The sequence below is a fragment of the Podarcis melisellensis genome (genome assembly GCF_964234715.1).
Source record: "Podarcis melisellensis genome assembly, chromosome: Z".
Taxonomy (NCBI): domain Eukaryota; kingdom Metazoa; phylum Chordata; class Lepidosauria; order Squamata; family Lacertidae; genus Podarcis; species Podarcis melisellensis.
In genome coordinates this window covers 27,743,676-27,762,633 of record NC_138547.1, presented here as the reverse complement: position 1 = coordinate 27,762,633, position 18,958 = coordinate 27,743,676, and the positions used below count along the sequence as shown (strand labels likewise).

The window sequence follows — 18,958 nt, the reverse complement described above, 5'->3', positions numbered from 1 at the left end:
ACATATAATGTTGGGTGTCAATTGGAAAAGAATACACTGGGGAAGTGAAGTGACCTGCTTCAAATCCCTTGCTTACAGCTTACAGCATGGGTGAGGGACAGCTTTCACCCTGAGAGCAACATTTCAGTGGTGGGCAAGTGAGCCAAAGGCAAAAGTGGGTTTAGCAGCAGTTGCAACTATTGCATTTGGACTGTAGGCTACATTCCGGCCATGCAAAAGCCAAAAGCTTCTACATGCAAACATGCACACATCCCTTCTATCTTCCATCCAGGCAAGTAAGAGGCATTAACTTAGTCCAAGGACATATTGCGTTCAGGCAAAGTCACTAGAGGAGGGCTTGGAGCAGGGCTAGTGAGAGGCACGGCCTGAAAAAAGTCCTGAGGGCCAGATAAGAAGCTTCCTGAGTTTGAGTTTGCTCACCTCGGTTTGTAGTATCCAGGAGGAGACTGGCTAGCTGGCTCGCTGCGCGGGAACACTCACATTAGCGGATAAGGATGCGCAGCAACATTGCATGTCCTACTTATTTAAACTGAATCTCGTTTAAACAAACAAACATACTGCATGTTAAGTTCAGTAGGATAAGGTGTTGTTCTACCTGAGGCGTTAACCTCAATGATGAATGACAAGGAGTGTGTGAAGAAGGACTGGAACCCTCCTCCCCTCCCCTCTGAGCAAAGCGTAAGTACATGCAAGCATGCATAGGCCTCACTGATTAACTGACAGTATGGAAAAAATTTTAGTACATCCTAATGAAACTTGATACACAGGTAGATCAGGACATAACAGTTCCTAGAAAAATCAGATGTTCAGCATTACTGTAGACTTCTCATTCAAAACACGGGGATTAAAGTATAACCTAAAAAGGTTTCCTTGTGAATCATCTTGCAGTCCTTGGGGGGGGGGTTAAGGTGTTATCTACACATGTATGTATGTATGGTCCTTTTTTTCTTAAAAAATGTTTAGGGGTACTCTCATTTTCCTACTCATATTGAAATACTGCCTCTCAATGAGGCCAAACTTAGATTCACAAAATGTTTAGGGGTATGTGTACCCCTGCGTCCCCCCAGAAAAAAAGCGCTCGCGCGCTCTCTCTCTCTCTCTCTCTGTGTGTGTGTGTATGCTAAAGAAAATCACTCACATTTCTTGCTTGCCACATTCAGAGTACACAGTCCTCTTCAGAATAAGTAGTTGCTGCTTGTTTCTGAATGTTCATTTTCCGAGACAACACTTAAGACCATTGCTGTTGACTCTGAAAGTGTATCCCAAAATGGTTCCGTTACATCCAGAAATCTGAAACTGGGTGCCTCTGTAGGTCAAGACACACTTAATTACTAGTGAATCTAGTAGACAGAACTGTAGGCAGCAAACCTACCTTCTAACAGAGGCCAACACTCCATTGCAGAACAAGCCACAAACTGAACATAGGATAGAATATTGAGCTACATAAACTAGGTTACTGGGGATGTGGGGCAGTGCGTCCAATAGCAACTGGGAGCATACATTCTTCTGCTTGAAAAAAATACTAGTTTTCAATATACTGGTTATAAATGTACATATGCATGCATGCAATAGGTTTATGTTATGTTATCAATTCAGGATTGGCAGACCTATTACTTATTAGGATAGAGAGCTAGAAATTTGCCTCTTTCAGTAGCTAGGCAAAGTAAAGCTTTCTCTTTCCCCCTTTTTAGACCTCCAATGACAATGGCTCCAAAATAACTAACTACCTTTTAGAGTGGGATGAGGTGAGTTCCTTATTTCAGAATCAACATCCTAATCTTGTCAAACTGAAATTGTATGTTGCTCAAGTCCTCTCTTTTTTGTACTGGCTAATGGATTGCTCTGTTTTTGTGTAAGATTAATAACAGTCTTCAGTATAGCACTGAGAGATCCTCTATAATTGGAAATATTGCAAGTAGGGGTGAGAATCCTATAAGGTTGCCATCTTGTCAAGGAAGTGGTTTTCACCATTTTTATGGTATGTTGAACCAGGGCTACTGGAGGGAGAAAAAACTTGTTAGCACCTTTGTTTGAGTGTTAATACCCATGAATCAACTGCTTCAGATTTTTTATGAACAAATTAAGGATTGGGTTGCCCTTGGTGCCTTGGAAAGTGCCACGTAAAGAATTAATAGAATAACTAAGCACTTCAGAATCATTGTAAACCTGCAGAAATCTGGCAAAGGCTAGCAGGCCCCCTAGTTAGATAGAAAAGATTTATTTGATCCCTACTCATGCAGTTCTACCTGTTGTCATATGGTTACTGCCCCAGGGAAGTAAATCCCATGATACTTTGAAGTGCAAGTGAATATGGCCCAGGCAACAGGTTTTCTGAATTTCACCAAAAAAAACCAACCCTGAAAATTAGAATCAGAATTCAAGTATGCCTACAAAGCAAATTTATAAACATTAGCAGTTGTTATAGGATCATAGAACCTTGGTTCCTTTAGTCAGGAATCTCGACATTTTTCTTTCCAGAGGCCAAGAGCAAAGAGCTCAATTAGGTGTTTAAACAATTTTCACAATTTTGGTTTGTAGGCATCAGCCATGCCACTGCATACTACTCACAGAGAAACCACAGCAAACGAAAAGCTATCTGTTAATAAATGTAATAGCTGCTGTTCTAAACATAGTATCTTCCCACAGTGGCTTGTATTATTTGAAACCATATTGATATAGAACACTATAATAGCAACAGGTTTAAAAAAATCATCCAATTCCTTCTGCATCATTGGATTAATTTCAGTATGTCACAAGCAGCCATTCTAACCATTGCTTCCATACCCTGCCTCCCCCCCCCCTTCCTATAACCATTGGGGTAGTTATTGTGGAAAACAGGAGAATGGACCAGGTGGACCGTTTATTCGCTGGGCCATTAGCAGGGCTGCCCTTACGCACTCATGTAACATGATGGAATGTTCCTGTACAAAACAACAACACATTTGCTCCAAACCATTCCCTTGGGGCAGTTTTAGCCAATCTGTTCCCTCAATGCACCTTTTCTATGTTAAAGGATTTTGTTTTGTAAATGAAGGAGAATTTTTTTTTGTCATGTATAGCCAAGAGTTCTCACAGAGCTAGTTAGGCCTTGCCTTAATGGGCTATCTGATTTCATTTTTGTTTCTCTGAAAAGGGGAAGAACAACGCATACAAGGAATGCTACTACGGTCACCTGAAGCAGCACAAAATTACCAAGCTGACCCCCTCCACAAAATTTAGATTCAGGTTGGCAGCCAGAAATGACATCGGGACAAGGTAATAATGGGTTGTGCAATTTTTTGCAGTTTCCATTCCATTCTTAACAACCCAAGTTCTTGCTAATCTTTTGACTCCTCCCCGCAGTGACTTCAGCGAAACATTGATATGTTACACACTTGGAATTGTCCCCCCACCACCTCTGCCTCCTAAGCTAAAAGAAGCAGGGGTAACTTGGTTATCACTTGAATGGAGTCCTCCGGCTGGAGTATCCACAGATGACTCTCTGACCTATGTTTTAGAAATGGAAGAAGATGGTTCGGTAAGCTTCTGGTGCTTGGAAGCGGGGAGAATAGAAAGGAGCAGCTTCCCTCTGGTGCAGATTAGAATGTTGCCTAGCAAATAATTGCATGCTCTCTCGTTCAGACATCCCAGTGGAGTTGGTAGTAGACTATCCCTGAATCTTCCAGGACTAATTTAATGCTGAGTTGTTGTTGCTCAGGGGTCCAACCTATAGAAGGTAGGGGCAAAGTCCAATGAGTAGGTAAACATCTAATACTGAAGTACACCTAAAGGCTGTCATAGACTTCCAACTCCTATCGGTGCCAGCAAGCATAGCCAATGGCTCAGAGTGGGGCATAGTCTGACATGAACTGGGGCTAACCTGATCTGCTTCTTTATTTGAGATGATTCCTTAGATATCACTTACCTTGTGGGGGGGGGTTTCCTGTTATGATAGCATATAACTCTATCTGTGGGGCTAATGCATCTATATACCCTGGGTACAAGGATTTGACCTGCTGACATTAAAAACCACAATTGTCATAGTTGGCTTTATGCAAATATAATTCATTCGCTGGATATTCTCTGTTACAGTTTTATTGACTTCAGGAATGTTTAACATCCTCAGTGTAAGAAAAATGTGGTTATTGCATGTGCACATACAAATGTCCCCTTTCTTCATCTTCTCCCCACCCCAGAATTATGGTTTCCAAGCAGGGTACAACGGAGATGAACTTTCTTGCACTTTAGAAGACCTTACAAGGAGCACTTCTTATAAATTCAGAGTATGTACCAAATTCAAGCATTATTAAGTAGTACTTAATCATATTTATTATATTTATATGCATATTTATATGCAGATACCAGGAAAGCCAAACATCCGCTATGAGAAAATGCAGCATCTCCTGGGGTTTTTGGAAGAAACCCTTCAGTGTAGTCCAGATAACTGACTTCATTTAGTTATAAGAAAAAATACCAAGATAACTTGAAATGCTCTTAAAACCTTGAAATACCTTCCTCTGTGCTGGCAGATTCTTCACTTCATAGGAGATCCAACAGCCTATCTAATGTTTTCTGTTTGCTAGCGCAGGAGCCCCACAAGAACACTAGCAGATGGCAGAGTTTAAAGGTTGCGCAGCAAAGGAATCCCGACACAGCATAGTGCCAGCAGAAACTTGTTGTGCAACATTATTTGGTGCTCTATTAGTGTTTTCCCTTGTGCAACAACAGCGCAACAAGCATATCACTAAGTGATTTTAACCCAGCGCTACGCTGGATAACATCCCCTGGCTTTTTGGGGAGGGTGGGGGCAGAAAATGGTGAGAACCCCCAGGCCTGTTTGCCAAGCTTCCCTTTGAACACTTCCGTTTCCTACCAAGTCCTTCGCGTCTCATCCTTCTGCCCACCCACGTAACTACCAGGGCCATTCACAAATCCCTTTCCTCAAATAGTAATCTTATTGTCTTCCTTTTTAAAAGAGAGTAGGCTTCTAGGTGACTGAAAGTGCTGGGGAGCAGCAGCCTTTGCCATGATTTTCTGCTTGCAGGCTTCCCAGAGGCATGTGGCAGCCCATTCTGAGAAGCAGGATGCTAGACAAGATGGATCATCTGCTATGTTCCAACAGGGCTCTCTTGGTGATCTTTTTATAGAGGCATTTGAATGCACGCTTGTTTGTTTTTAAGCTGATGTTTGTTCTGTTTGTGATGTGACAGGTGTTTGCTCACAACAGTGAAGGTAAAAGTGCCCCCAGTGAGGTAGTAGAATTCAGCACAATCCCCGACAAACCTGGACCTCCAAGTAAACCAGCTGTAAAGGGAAGGATCCATTCACATAATGTGAAAGTTACCTGGGGTAAGTGAACTATAACTTTATGCAGTCAGGTCTCTCCCCCTACCACCCACTCCATCTGCACCGTTGCATAAAAACAAAAGACACTGGCTACACTCCAACTCTCTGCCTTTGCTGATTCTGTATGAGCATGTAATTAACTGCACAGAAGTAATGAGCAAGAGGCTCATTAGTCTGGGCTGATGCATTTTGCGATTGCCTGGATCGCTGCCTGTTTAGCATGCATGTATAGATGTGCAGTATTGCTCATAATTCATTTTTTCTTTGCTTCCCACATGGAAAGAAGGGAGGGGATCTAGGTCCTGCATACACTGCAGCTCATCTGGTGCATGGCCATTTGTCACTCAATGCCAAATTTTCAAAACAGTACAGATATTTTAACTTGGAAAGGCTCTATAGTTACCTGGTGGAGGGCTCGGGATCAAACAAACAGTGGGTCATTTTTCAGCTCTGACTCCTTTTTCTGAGCACAGGTCTTTATTTTGACCAAAATTCCATTTGCGATGGAACTAGTTGTGTTTATTTTAAACCATGAGTTATTTTTCATTTCTGAATTCTGCCTTTTCTATAGATCCACCAAAGGATAATGGAGGGTCAGACATCTCCGTGTATGTTTTAGAAATTTCAGAAGCATCAGTTGGTAAGTGACCGAACATTTTAAATGATTTGCTTAGTTATGATCATGTCTGTGTTTCACTTCTGTACGTGACAGGGATCACTCCTGGATTTGTCTAACTTAAAACTTAAGAGATAGTAATTTTGTTTTGATATATTTGCACTCACTTTTTAGCCAAGATTGGATCCTCGAGTGACTTCTTAACCATTTATATTCATCGTGTGCTGCTAAGCACAAGCCTGAAAGCAACAAATATTTGTCATCTGTGGGAAGGACTTTCCTTTGCCTGGAATGAGAATCCACTCCTAGGGACTCACTGAGGTGCAGCCCTATCCATGTCCTCTCCTTGGTCCTCTTGGTGTTCCAATTGCCACACTGCTATTTGTAATGTTGTGAAAGTCCATTTCCCTCTTTCTCCCCACCCCCTGACTGTTGATTGATATTTCATTTTTCTCTTAGGGAGTAAATGGGAAGTAGCATGTAGTGGTTCCATGAGAGAACATGTATGCACTCAGCTCAGCCCTGGTACGTCATACAGACTGAGGGTCTTCTGTATTGGTAGAGGTGGCCAAAGCCAGGTAAGCAAGGAAGTCCCTTTAAAAAACACATGGGGGGGAGGATGTGTGTATTTCACCATACACAGCAAGTGCACCGAAAGCTGCAAAATTTGTTGTTATCCATAGAATTCAATATCCTTAGAATATCCATTTTCATCTAGTCATTTTAATTAAATATAAAAAAAACAGGTTTATGGTCTCTCAGGGCTGCAAAATATGGACTTTAAAAGTAGATGAGCAGTGTCTTATCTTACTTATTGTACACAAAGGAACTCAAGGTGATGTTCACATGGGTCAGACCTGCTGGGTATCAGCAGCTTTGTGGCATCATCTGCCTTCAAGACTGTGCCTCTGGGTCCATGGTTGAAATCGTCACAGTTAAGAAGGATTGCTACCTACTGGAGTATAGGACCCGCCCTATTTCACAGTCCTTCCACATGCAGAATACGTCACGATAACAACAAAAACGGAGGTTTAGTGAAGGCACAGAACTTGGGTTTAGCTTGGCGCAGACTTGTCATGTTCTGAAGGCAGAGTTAACACACACAGAGCACTGCTTGAAAGAACATGTTAGAAGTGTATGTGAAATGGATGTTTTGTATTTCGACACCTGTAAGCCAATATGTGTCTTCATTTCTAGGCCTCTGATATACTCATTGTTCAGACACCAGCTGTTCCTCCTGGGCCATGTAATTCTCCATATCTGGCTGCAAGACCCAAGACCAAGGAACTCAGTCTTATTTGGGGTAAGATCTGGCAGGAAATGGGGGGGGCATTCACTTGCAAGTTGGATCAGCAAAAGAGGCATAGCTGATATTATTGTTGTTGTTGATGATGATGATGATAATAATAATAATAATAATAATAATAATAATAATAATATACCTTCCTCTACCCCAGGGGCTCAGAGAGACATATACTAGTTTTTCTAAATATTCATTATTTAAAATGCAGAGCCAGAGGCCAACCAGCTCATTATTTAAAATGCAGAGCCAGAGGCCAACCAGCTCATTATTTAAAATGCAGAGCCAGAGGCCAACCAGCTCAATCATGGCCAGAAGCCCATCACCAGCCTGATCCCTATAGCTCTACAAACTCAATAGATTTAAAATCATAGGTCAAGGCATTGTACTTTGGGTAGATGAAGGTGGTGAACAGTTTCTGCAGGTAGTTTGGCTCCCATTTAAAAGTTGCACTGCCATTGCCTGCTCATCACTAAAATGCTGCCTCGGGGTCCTGCAGAGAGGGCTGTGAGCAGTGCTGCTGTCACAGTCGTAACAGAGGAAAAGTATATTTAACAGCCATAATTTGGATTGGGAGGGGTTAACAGCACCATGCCAAGGGCCACCTGAAGTTGGCACTGGCCCTGCCCAAGGGGCTCACAAGGCTGGAAGGAGCCAATAAAATAAAAGTTGCATTCTAAACATCAAATATCTATTTTTATTTTTAAAAAAATCAGTATCACACCATAATTATCTTGTGCACAAAACCATACAAAGTGGGCTGGGCTGAGCTCAGCCTGGGTGGTGCTGGGGTCTCTGGACCTTTGTCCTAAGAAAAGACTTCTTTCCAGCAGCCTCACCAACTTTCCCTGACAAGCATTGTTAAAGGTGGTGGCAGCAGCAATCATAAGGCAATAAAAGTAACTAACAACCACTCATACTTGAGGTTACATTTTCTCCAAAAACGTGACTTGTATTCCTATTTTACAGATCCCCCTGCCATGGATGGGGGTTCAGAGATAACAGAGTACATTCTGGAAATAGCAGAAGGAGACAGAGATGAACGGAGGCAAATATACCGGGGCGAGATGCCAGAATGCACAGTGAATGGTCTCATTCCTGGGAGGACATACTGTTTCTGGACACAAGCAGCCAACAAAGCTGGGGTATCTCATCAAATTCTTTTTTCATAGAATATAGAATTTATCTGTCGGGTTGGTTGTAGAAGCAGGAAATCCAGATCAGGGTATGCATTGTTATCATTTTTGCATGCCTTTAAATCTGAATTTCATATAGTTTTGAAAACTTGTCTGGAAAGGTTGAATTTTGGCCAGTGTTTAAATATTTTCCCCATGCAAGCATGATGACCTGGCCACAACTATTTAGGCAGCACATGTTACTGTCATCCTCCCACACCATATTTCAGGCTTAATAAAGAGCTTAGCTTGCCCTTTTATCTGATGCACCCTGGCAATGCCTCTATTTGTTCTGACCTCCATTTCCAATTTACTTCAGCTGCCGCCACTAGTTGGGTCATTTTAAATTTGAAATGGAATCTGAGAGATCCCAAACAGCCTTGGCAAGCATTGCTTGTCTTGTTGCCCCCACACATCTGCATCTGCCTAAAATATGCCTGGGGAATGGAGTTCGTAAATGTTCTTACCTGCCTGGTCTTCTGGTGGTGATTTTTAATCCAGGCAAATGACTATATACCATTCTGATCTCAAAGCAGAAACAATTGCCACTGGTTGAAGGACTGGTGCCTTTTTCAGTTTGTTTGTTTGTTTGTTTGTTTGTTTTCTGCAGAGAATTATTTCAATCTAGAAGGACATTCTGTGTCAGTTACTAAACTTTTCTTTATTCTCTAATTTTAAAATAATTTCGGCCTGAATATATTAAAGCCTCTTTTCCCATTCTTGAATGCACCTGAGAACTTTCTTGGTTTTCCCTTTTAAAGTGAAGGAGAAATAAATGGAGAACTAGATGGAAAGTAGCTTGTGAGAAGGGAAGATTCTAGAGGCTAGCCTCTCCAGTCTTTCACTCAGCCTTTCCAATTGATCACTTGCAGGCTTTCCCCCCCTGCCCTAGCAGATTGGAGGTTCCCAAGAGCCAAATTGGCCTAAGGGGAGCTATAGTCTCTCTGGCAGTAACTACTGCAGGAATCCTGAATCCCTTTCCTTGAGTAAACCTGAAGGGCAGAACATAAAGAAACCAGTAGGTTTTCAGGTGTCGCTGCTCTATAATGGCTGCCTCTTCCCATGTACAGTGGTACCTCAGAAGTCGAACAGAATCCGTTCCAGAAGTCCGTTCGACTTCCAAAACGTTCAGAAACCAAGGCGCGGCTTCCGATTGGAAGCTCCTGTAGCCAATCGGAAGTAGTGTTGGACGTTCAGGTTCCAAAGAACGTTTGCAAACCAGAACACTCACCTCCGGGTTTGCGGCGTTCTAGAGTACCAGATGAGTACCAAGGCATTCGACAACCAAGGTACAACTCTATTCAGATTATATGCCTGATGGACTCGTACTAGAAGATGTATGTGTACCTTCATGCAAACTTAGTAGATCAGTATAAGATGCAGCCGTGCTACATTGCTAATATGTCAACCACCTCTTATAAATGAGAATAGAACAGGATAGCTCAGTTGGTTAGACTGTAGTGCTAATAATACTTAAGGTTGCAGGTTCGATCCCTGTGTGGGACAGCTGTATATTCCTGCTTTGCAGGAAGTTGAACTAGATAGTCCTCAGGGTCCATTCCAATTCCAACTCTACAATTAAGTGGTCTAGAAATGTCTTAAATTAGAATAAATAAAATCACATAAAAGCCAGCATGTCAAAAGTAAACTACTAAGGGTTCTGCTTCAGATCCAAAGTTTGGAGGGCTAATAGTCAGAAGACCAGTTTTGTAAGGGATGCTACTGAAATAGACTCAACAGTTCAGTAGCCAGAGAAAGAACATTCCCAGTTTGACAGTTGTTCACCATTGGCAGTCTGTAAGAATATTGAATTGGTCTATCTCTTTGCTCTTTTCTAATCCTGGGGTCCTCTTTCCCTACAGCTTGGTCCTTCCTCAGAAAAGGCAGAGCTTTCTACAGCTCCAGGGCCCCCAGAACCGTGTCGCGCCCCTGTGCTAACTTGTAAGACAGCTACTTCTGTAGTAGCCACATGGGAGGTATGTTGTTTATTTACATATAATTCATCTACTCCATGGCTGTTATTCAAGCCCCATTGAAATAAACGTGAATTGCAAAACTCTCAATTTACAATTGTTAATAATAAAGAGCCTTTGTGTGCATAATCAATGAATCCAATAGGGCACACACTGACTGTTTCAGTAAGTTTCTCCTGTGGTACAGGAATATATGTGGAATATGTCTGCAAACGATGAGAAATTTTGACTTTTCACTTTTTGCTTTTATTTCCTTCAGATTCCAGCATGCAATGGTGCAGATGTTACTGAATACAAATTAGAATGGGGCCAAGTAGAAGGACTCATGCAGATAATATACAGTGGCCCTCTTCTGACCTATGAAGTGAGAGGGCTTTCACCTGCAACTACATATTATTGCAGAGTTCAGGTAAGTAAATCTGGATGCATCCACCTTTTTTTGCTCAAGAGCTATTTGTTCTAATGAGATCTTGAACAGGAAGTTAGCTCAGTAATTCCAGAGCTGTGTTGCATGATTTTTTTAAAAAAAAAAAACTATTCAAGACTCTTCTGACCCCAGAGCATCCTCAATGGCCCATGGCTCTCACTTTATCCACCCCTCTCTGCTAGAAGTAGGGGATTCTGTCATATTGCATCATGAGGCACAATTCGATTATTCCACTAGTCTGGATGCAAAAAATGCAGCAAAAATGCAACTGCATTTGGAAAATTGGAAACAATATAAAGGTCAGGTAAAAATGGTTGAGAGTATTTACAAAAGAAGAAGAAGAAGAAGCTAAAATTACAGAATGAGAGGATGTATAAATCAAACTTACAAATAAACTGTGAGTTCAATCCAACTCGCAACAAATGAACAACTTGCATATAAATACAGACTTGCCATGGACAAATGCAATTATATTTGGAATCCATTCTCACAATAGTTATACGTTAAGATCTGGTGAAGTACAATAACAACTTAGTAAAGTATACAGTTTTGGGGGGGGGTTCCCCTCCCCCCTTTATTTTCCCTTCTACATGGGTGCTGATTCTCTTTTTCTTTTTCTCTCTTTTATTTATGTCACATCATGATTAGTTCACATCTGATTATGTACTTTTTGAACTTTCAATAAAGCATGAGGTTTTCAGAAGCGACAGCCTCTCTAATTTTGTGTTAGGCCATGCTCCCAATGGCAGACATTTTTCTTATGCCCTTGCTCCTCCCCTAGCAGCTATTTTGTGATTGGCACCCAGAGCACACACTCAAAATTCGAAAAGTGCCGTCTGGTTCAGAAAGGTTGGCAGCCCCAGTAACAGGTGAAGTAAAGTAGTCCACTTTGTCTGCACCATTCAATTCCCGCCCCCTCCCTGGTCTCTGCCATGTTCCCAACACATACCTTTTTTTCCCCAAGCTAAAAAAAGCTTCAACCTTTGTAACCAAGCCCTTATTTGCAAGATCTAGAGTTCTTCCAAATAAGGAAGCTCTCTCCAACACAAGTGGTCATTTCTTCTTCTTATTTTGTATAATAACATTTCCAACTTCAGAGCAGAATTCTGTGTCAGCTATTGAATTGTTGAATTAGCTATTGCTCTCATTTTAACACCTTTCCTTCATCTTCCTTCAGGCCGCGAATATAGCTGGTGCTGGATTGTTTGGGGAGACTAGCATGGTCACAACCCCGGCTTCCGTGCCAGCTGCAGTGACAGTATTGCACTTGCTCAAAGAAGACCAGATGGAAGCCCGCCTTCCTCTCTCAAAGTGCCTTGCTCTTCAGTGGGAGGAGCCCAATTGCCATGGGGCAGACATCCTTGGCTACAATATAGAGTATGGGGAAAAACAAGTCTCAACTGTCAACAAAGTTACAAGCCATGTTCTGGAGAACCTGCAACCTGACACTTTATACAGGTGATTAGACAGTTCAGTTTCAGATTAACATAGCTTCATCAGGCGCACACTTAATGCAACAGTCAAGCTAAATTAGATCCAGGGGGCACACAAACAGCCTCATTATGACACAGGGGCTGTGGGTTTAAACAGTGCAGTGGTGCCACTTAATACTTTTTCAACAGCCCATCTTCCCAATAAAAATTCCTGGTTGCTTTTCTGTCCACTTCTTCGCTCTCCTGCGGCTGGGAAAGCTGCTGAGGTGGAAGGGAGCAATATTTTGGTTGGGAAAGCAACCCAAGAGGACAAAAGGGCTTCCTTATCTAGACACAGCTCAGATTATATTTGAAGTCCCTATAGCTACCTGTCAAGTTTTTCATTGCTCACAGATATCCACATTTCTATGTCCTGTTTCACTTGGGCCTAACCTTTCTCCTTAAAAGGAGGTTTCAAGCTTCCTTAATGTTGAAAATCTAATATGCATTTATCAGTTGCAGTTACAGGGGCTGAAATACAGGAGGCACCCTGTGGCTGTTTCGCTTGCCTCAGTTTCACTTTCAGGCAGAAATTAAGCAAGATGACTGGCAGGTGCTGAAAGGGGCAACTCCATGTTTGAGCGCCCCCTCCCTTGTAACACGAAGTAATTGAAATGCAAAGCATAACATCACGCTGTGCATAATATACTTTACTTTATTGACCGACACTAGAAGAGTGGTGAACCAGATTATCTTCTTCCCCCATCCCTCATGGGGATGCATTTGGCAGGTGGGTCAATCACCTGATGTCACAATGACATCTGGTAACCCTTTTTGCCCACAGTGGTCTCCAGAAGCCCTTTTCAAAACACTGCCTTGCACAATGCTGTGCAAGCACAGTTTTGTATAGGGCTGAGCCAGATTTTTACCTACCCCCATTGTGTGTGATGTCCAGTTTAGGGCAGCAGAGCCTGGCTTAGTCACCTTGGCTTCTCCCAAACCAAATGGGGAGGCCTGGTGGGCCTAGTTAGCTTCAGATGGTAGATGTTTCCCACCCATGTATTAAACCAGTTATTTTTAACTATGATTTAATGTGACATCTGAAGCACATCGCTGAGCGTGACATGTAGAAGAGATGACTCCACAGTGCACAGTTGTGATTGGGGCAAATGTACCTGTTAAAACTTCTCTCTTTTTTCTGTTCTTAAGGTACATGAGTCCTTCTGTCTTTCTAGCATCCCTAGTAGATGGATGCTACAAAGTGGATGTTGGCAGGAAACCATTTTCTGTTTATCATTGTAGTCCTCTGGCTTGGAAAATGTTTTTTAAAACCCACCTCTGCATTGAGTTGTGGTTAAAAAAACAACAACAGCTAAGCAATAATTTTATCTTAATGACAAGTTTTCTTCCCTTCATTCTCTCTTAGAATCCGAATCCAAGCCTTTAACAATCTCGGAACTGGTCCCTTCAGCCCCCACATTAAAGCAAAAACAAAGCCTTTACCTCCGCAACCCCCACAAATGGAATGCGCGGTCTTTAGTTACCAGAGCCTTAAGCTAAAATGGGGTGACGGCCCTGGCAGAGCTGTAGCCACCAGTACAACACATTTCAACCTCGAGATGGAAGTTAAAGCTGGCAGGTGAGAGCTGCCTATGTCTTGGTTCTCATGATCAAGTGAGTTTTTGTTTTGTTTTTAATATTCAGGAGCTCTTCAAGGTTTCAGAAGATGCCGGATTGGACGACATGCATACCCAGATCACTCTCCTACTTACCCATAGTGGAGAACGAGAGATCACCTCTCCACCCCTCTTGATGGCGTCTGCCACTGGGGGGTTATTCATAGGCTTAACATTCAAAAACATTTGTGTGTAGGTCTCGCATCATGCCAACACTATTCTAGGTAGAACCTAAGAATCCATCTCACAAGCTGGGCAGTACAGCTTTTAGATTGCTTTTTATACTTGTAAACTGCCCCGAAGCCTATATTGGCATATGAATTAACAGTAATAGATCATTACAGTTGCACATAGCTATCCAGTGGTGTCTGCAGAAGAGCATATGTACTGAGTGGATGAGGATGGAAGACATAGTCTCACTGTATACCACATAAAGAGAACCGATCTGAATGAAAAAGAAGCCTCCTTCCTGACTTTTAATTTCATTGGACCAGTAGTTGTTGGTAGATGGAGCACTCCAAAACATCATGCCACTTGGATCATGTAGAAGCATAGATAAGCCTTTTTTAAAAAAATGCCCTCAAATGTTGCTCAGTAGTTGCCACTTGACAGTGTTTCTCCTCTTCTGGAGATTAACATAGCTACAGGAATCAGGGAAATAAAGAGTGGAAGAGACCAACTTATCAGAATGTGCATCTTGAAAAGAATGTGTATCTTGAAAAGAAGCAAACAGGCATGATTAGCTGTGTTTCGGAGTCTATAACATACATATCTTTTTCCCAACCCTGCAGATTCGTTACTATCTACAGTGGACCTTGTCACACGTTCAAAGTGCAGCGGCTTAGCGAATCCACTAAATATTACTTTAGAATCCAAGCATGCAACGATGCTGGTAATGGAGAATTTTCTAAAGTTTACGCGTTCACCACAACCAAATCTACACCACCTGCTCTGAAAGGTGAGGACATTTTATCATATGTTATTTAAGCAAGGGAAACTTGGAAGTGGGGATACCAATGTTAGAGGCAATGCAGGGCAATACCTCCGTTCAAAGAGTGGTAACACAGTGCTGGTACAGAATGTAATAAGCCTCCATGTAGAAAGGTAGTGTACCTATGATTTGTAGTCATTGAGGATGAAACCAGAATCTTCTACATGTACCTTCCTTCTTGCTGGGAGAAACATCTTGGTGAGAAGGACCTTAGCTTAGGCTGCCTTAAAGTGTCACATTTACTGTGTTTTGTTTACACTTTGGAAATGTGGACAAGTTATATGCACACACCAGTTTTGTTCTACTTTGGGTTGCCGGCATTGCAAGGGTTTTAAAATTCAGTACCATGAAGCCACCCTTGGGCCTCCTCCTCCTCTTCCTTCCTGGGACAAAACTTCTAATTAAATGGAAAGGACCACAGGTATGCATATGCTGTTTTACATTGCAAGCTGAGAATATACACAACATTTTAAATGGATTTCTAAGATCTGAGTTATGAATTTCCTCTTTTCAGCACCCAAAGTGCAACAAGTGGGAGATAACGCCTGTGAGGTCACATGGGAGACTTTACAGCCAATGAAACGTGATGCCATTGTTTACATTTTACAACTTGCCTGTGGGAGGGAAGTTGATCAGGTAATCTCAGTTATCTCTCTTCTGTTTGAGAAGTTTTGATTCTTAGGTAAATTTTTTTAACTTGTGGCAAAAGGTCATTTTTATTATATGTCTTTCTTTGAACTGCTAGATCAAAATGCTGTGTGTTCAGTGTGTATATATATATATATATATATATGCAGGTTTTGGTGTCCTCGGGTGTCTTCCCGTGTAAAAGTTGGGGTGTCTAGGCGACGTTTCGACGAGGTCTCACTCGTCATCTTCAGGCTGGTGCTTTCGGCTTCTTGTTACTGGAACAGAGCAGGATCTCAGTGTTTGAGTTCCTATAAATACTGTTGAGGGGGTGTGGTGTATAGCCTCCAATGTTCTGGGCAGAGAGGAAGTTCCCGGGCTAGTGTGCCTTTTCTTCTTTTGTTCCTTAATTACTTGAGGGATATCTTGAGTGATTTCTTGAGTGATATCCTGAGTACCACTTAGGTGGGTCATTAGGTGTGGATTAGTTGCTAAAGTCTTTGTGTCTTGACCTCTTGAACTTTGTGAAGAGTTTTTCTGAGAAGATGGCTGTACTGCACTTAGTTGTGCAGTAAACCCCAAGGATAAAATCCAGTTGGAAAACCAAGGGGTCTATGAAATACCCTGCAAAGTCTGCCCAGCCACGTACATTGGACAAACAAACAGACGAATAAATGCACGTATCGCAGAACACAAGAATGCCGTCAAAAAAGAAGAAAAAACTTCCTCTCTTTTCCAACACATGAAAGAAACAGGACACGAAATTAATTTTGCAGATTCCAAATTGCTCTTTAACATGGAACATCACCACAAGAGAATAATCATGGAAGCCATCGAGATAGAGAAACACCCTCACAACATGAACAAGCGTGACGACACATCCCGCTTGCCAGACATCTGGAAATTAGCCCTCCCCACAAAAACTGACACCAGATCCAGAGGCACACAGAACGCTATCACCAATCAACCACACCAGACCCAAACCCAGACCCTCTCCACAGATAAATTACAGACACCATCCAGTAGCCAAACCATGGTGGCACCTCCGGATGCTGCACCCCCCTGCAATCCCTACACAGATCTGGCTGACACAGGCCACAAAACCACAGCTCGCCCCTATACACGAAGCCAAGCCAGAGCACAACTAAGTGCAGTACAGCCATCTTCTCAGAAAAACTCTTCACAAAGTTCAAGAGGTCAAGACACAAAGACTTTAGCAACTAATCCACACCTAATGACCCACCTAAGTGGTACTCAGGATATCACTCAAGAAATCACTCAAGATATCCCTCAAGTAATTAAGGAACAAAAGAAGAAAAGGCACACTAGCCTGGGAACTTCCTCTCTGCCCAGAACATTGGAGGCTATACACCACACCCCCTCAACAGTATTTATAGGAACTCAAACACTGAGATCCTGCTCTGTTCCAGTAACAAGAAGCCGAAAGCACCAGCCTGAAGATGACGAGTGAGACCTCGTCGAAACGTCGCCTAGACACCCCAACTTTTACACGGGAAGACACCCGAGGACACCAAAACCTGCATTCCTGTACCCGTGAAAATCTACGAAAGCATATATATATATATATATATATATATATATATATATATATATATATAGTTGTCATTGCTGTCTCATTTTAAGAATTAGAATTTTCCAGAACGGAAGGTGGTGGTCCTGAGCATTACTCTCATGCGTGTCCTCAATTCTCTTGAGCAGGGAATCCAACTCATGAAGAAAATAACATTATTGTGGTTATTTGTGGTAGCAGAATTAATGAAACTGCCAAGCATGGGAGAGGGGACCAATGACCCTCTAGTTATTGAGGACTGCAACTCTGTCACACCTGATACTTGACCACATTGGCAAGGGCTGTTAGGAGTCCCAACAATATTTGAAAGGCCACAGGTTCCATACCACTGCTTCAAGACTCTACAACTTAGATACAACCAAGGCTCTACAACCAGTGCTCGATTCTACTCAATATACACCCACCATAGTGAATGGACATGACTAACCCAGGTCCATTATTGGACACAATTCACTGGCCTAGTTCTCACTGAGGTGATAATCTGTGGCTGGGCTGCAGTCCCAAATGCATCAGTGCTACTAACCGCACCAGTCTATCCCTAACTCCCCATACCCATTTCTTTGCAACTGCAAAATCACATCCTGCTCCACCATCCACCTCGTTTTCTTTTTTCAATAGCAAAGAAGAGTAGAAGTCCTTGCACTTTGGAAAGACATTTCTAAATGTAGGAGCCAATTACCAGGGGCCAAGGTCCCTTTGTGCCCAAACCCAATAAAATATTGATGAACACTGCCATTCAAATTATGTCCTTGTGTGCATGCTGCATCTTGTGATTGATTTGGTGAGGTGGGGCTTACCTGCACCCTCAATATTTTATTCAGGTTGACACCCCTGTTTCTAAAGACTTATGTCTCTAATAATGTGACTGTAAATTCTACATTTGTCATGTTCCTATCAAACAAGCCCTGTTGGTTCTTATTATTTTAAACTCCAAAACATTGTACTTTGTGGATGAGTACAGTTGAGAAATGAACTGGGCCAGCCTGTCCCAAGCTGTTGCCTTCCAGATGGTTTTTTATGGGAGTTGTAGTCCAAAACATAAAAAGCAATAGGTTGGAGCAGGCAGACCCAGCTATTCTAGGCTGAAGTGCCAAGTGATCTACAACCTTCTCTTTGTCCCATGTTAATCTCCAGCACCGCCAGGTAGGACTGAGAAAGACCACTGTCTGAAACACTGGAGAGCTGTTGGCCATGCTCGCTGACCTAGATGGGCTTGCGATATGACAGTCTATATTTGACAGCCTCATACGTTCCTATTCAGTAGCACTTAGAACGTACAGTGGTGCCTCGCAAGACGAAATTAATTCGTTCCGCAAGTCTCTTCGTCTTGCGAGTTTTTCGTCTTGCGATGCACGGTTTTCCATAGGAATGCATTGAAAATCAATTAATGCGTTCCTATGGAAAAAGCCTTCCCCCGACCTCTTCTGGCGGGCGGCATTTTAAAATCGCCCGGAACAGCGGAGGACTTCTCCGCTGTCCGGGGCGATTTAAAAGCCCCTGGGAAGGCAGGCAGGGGGGACAAAGGCTTTCCCGCCCGGCCGCCCGGCTTCGGGACATCGTTCCGATGCCGGGCGGCTGGGGGAGGCTTTCCTGCCCCACCGCCCGGCATCGGGACGATGCCCCGATGCCGGGCGGCTGGGGGAGGCGTTCCTGCCCCACCGCCCGGCATCGGGACGATGCCCCGATGCCGGGCGGCTGGGGGAGGCTTTCCTGCCCCACCGCCCGGCATCAGGACGATGCCCTGAAGCCGGGCGGGGGGGGAGGCTTTCCCGCCCGGCCGCCCGGCTTCGAGACAACGTTCCGATGCCGGGCGGCTGGGGGAGGCTTTCCTGCCCCACCGCCCGG

At 43.0% G+C, this 18,958-nt stretch overlaps 2 protein-coding genes across 2 annotated transcripts in view; one reads left to right on the top strand and one right to left on the bottom strand.

Annotated features, from left to right (window-relative positions):
• LOC309362012 (growth hormone secretagogue receptor type 1-like) overlaps positions 1-18,958 on the bottom strand; it is a gene marked incomplete at both ends in the record, with an annotated part of 80,052 nt that overhangs the window by 44,473 nt on the left and 16,621 nt on the right. The window lies entirely within an intron of this gene.
• Positions 1-18,958, top strand: part of LOC309361964 (fibronectin type-III domain-containing protein 3A-like) — a 39,546-nt gene that overhangs the window by 16,341 nt on the left and 4,247 nt on the right. Inside the window, 15 exon segments of the mRNA XM_081897333.1 lie at positions 1,692-1,745; positions 3,134-3,255; positions 3,343-3,517; positions 4,176-4,262; positions 5,190-5,328; positions 5,897-5,965; positions 6,401-6,519; positions 7,139-7,244; positions 8,211-8,386; positions 10,279-10,392; positions 10,649-10,798; positions 11,994-12,274; positions 13,655-13,867; positions 14,696-14,862; positions 15,410-15,531. Of these exon segments, the coding sequence (XP_081753459.1) occupies positions 1,692-1,745; positions 3,134-3,255; positions 3,343-3,517; positions 4,176-4,262; positions 5,190-5,328; positions 5,897-5,965; positions 6,401-6,519; positions 7,139-7,244; positions 8,211-8,386; positions 10,279-10,392; positions 10,649-10,798; positions 11,994-12,274; positions 13,655-13,867; positions 14,696-14,862; positions 15,410-15,531 (2,094 nt within the window).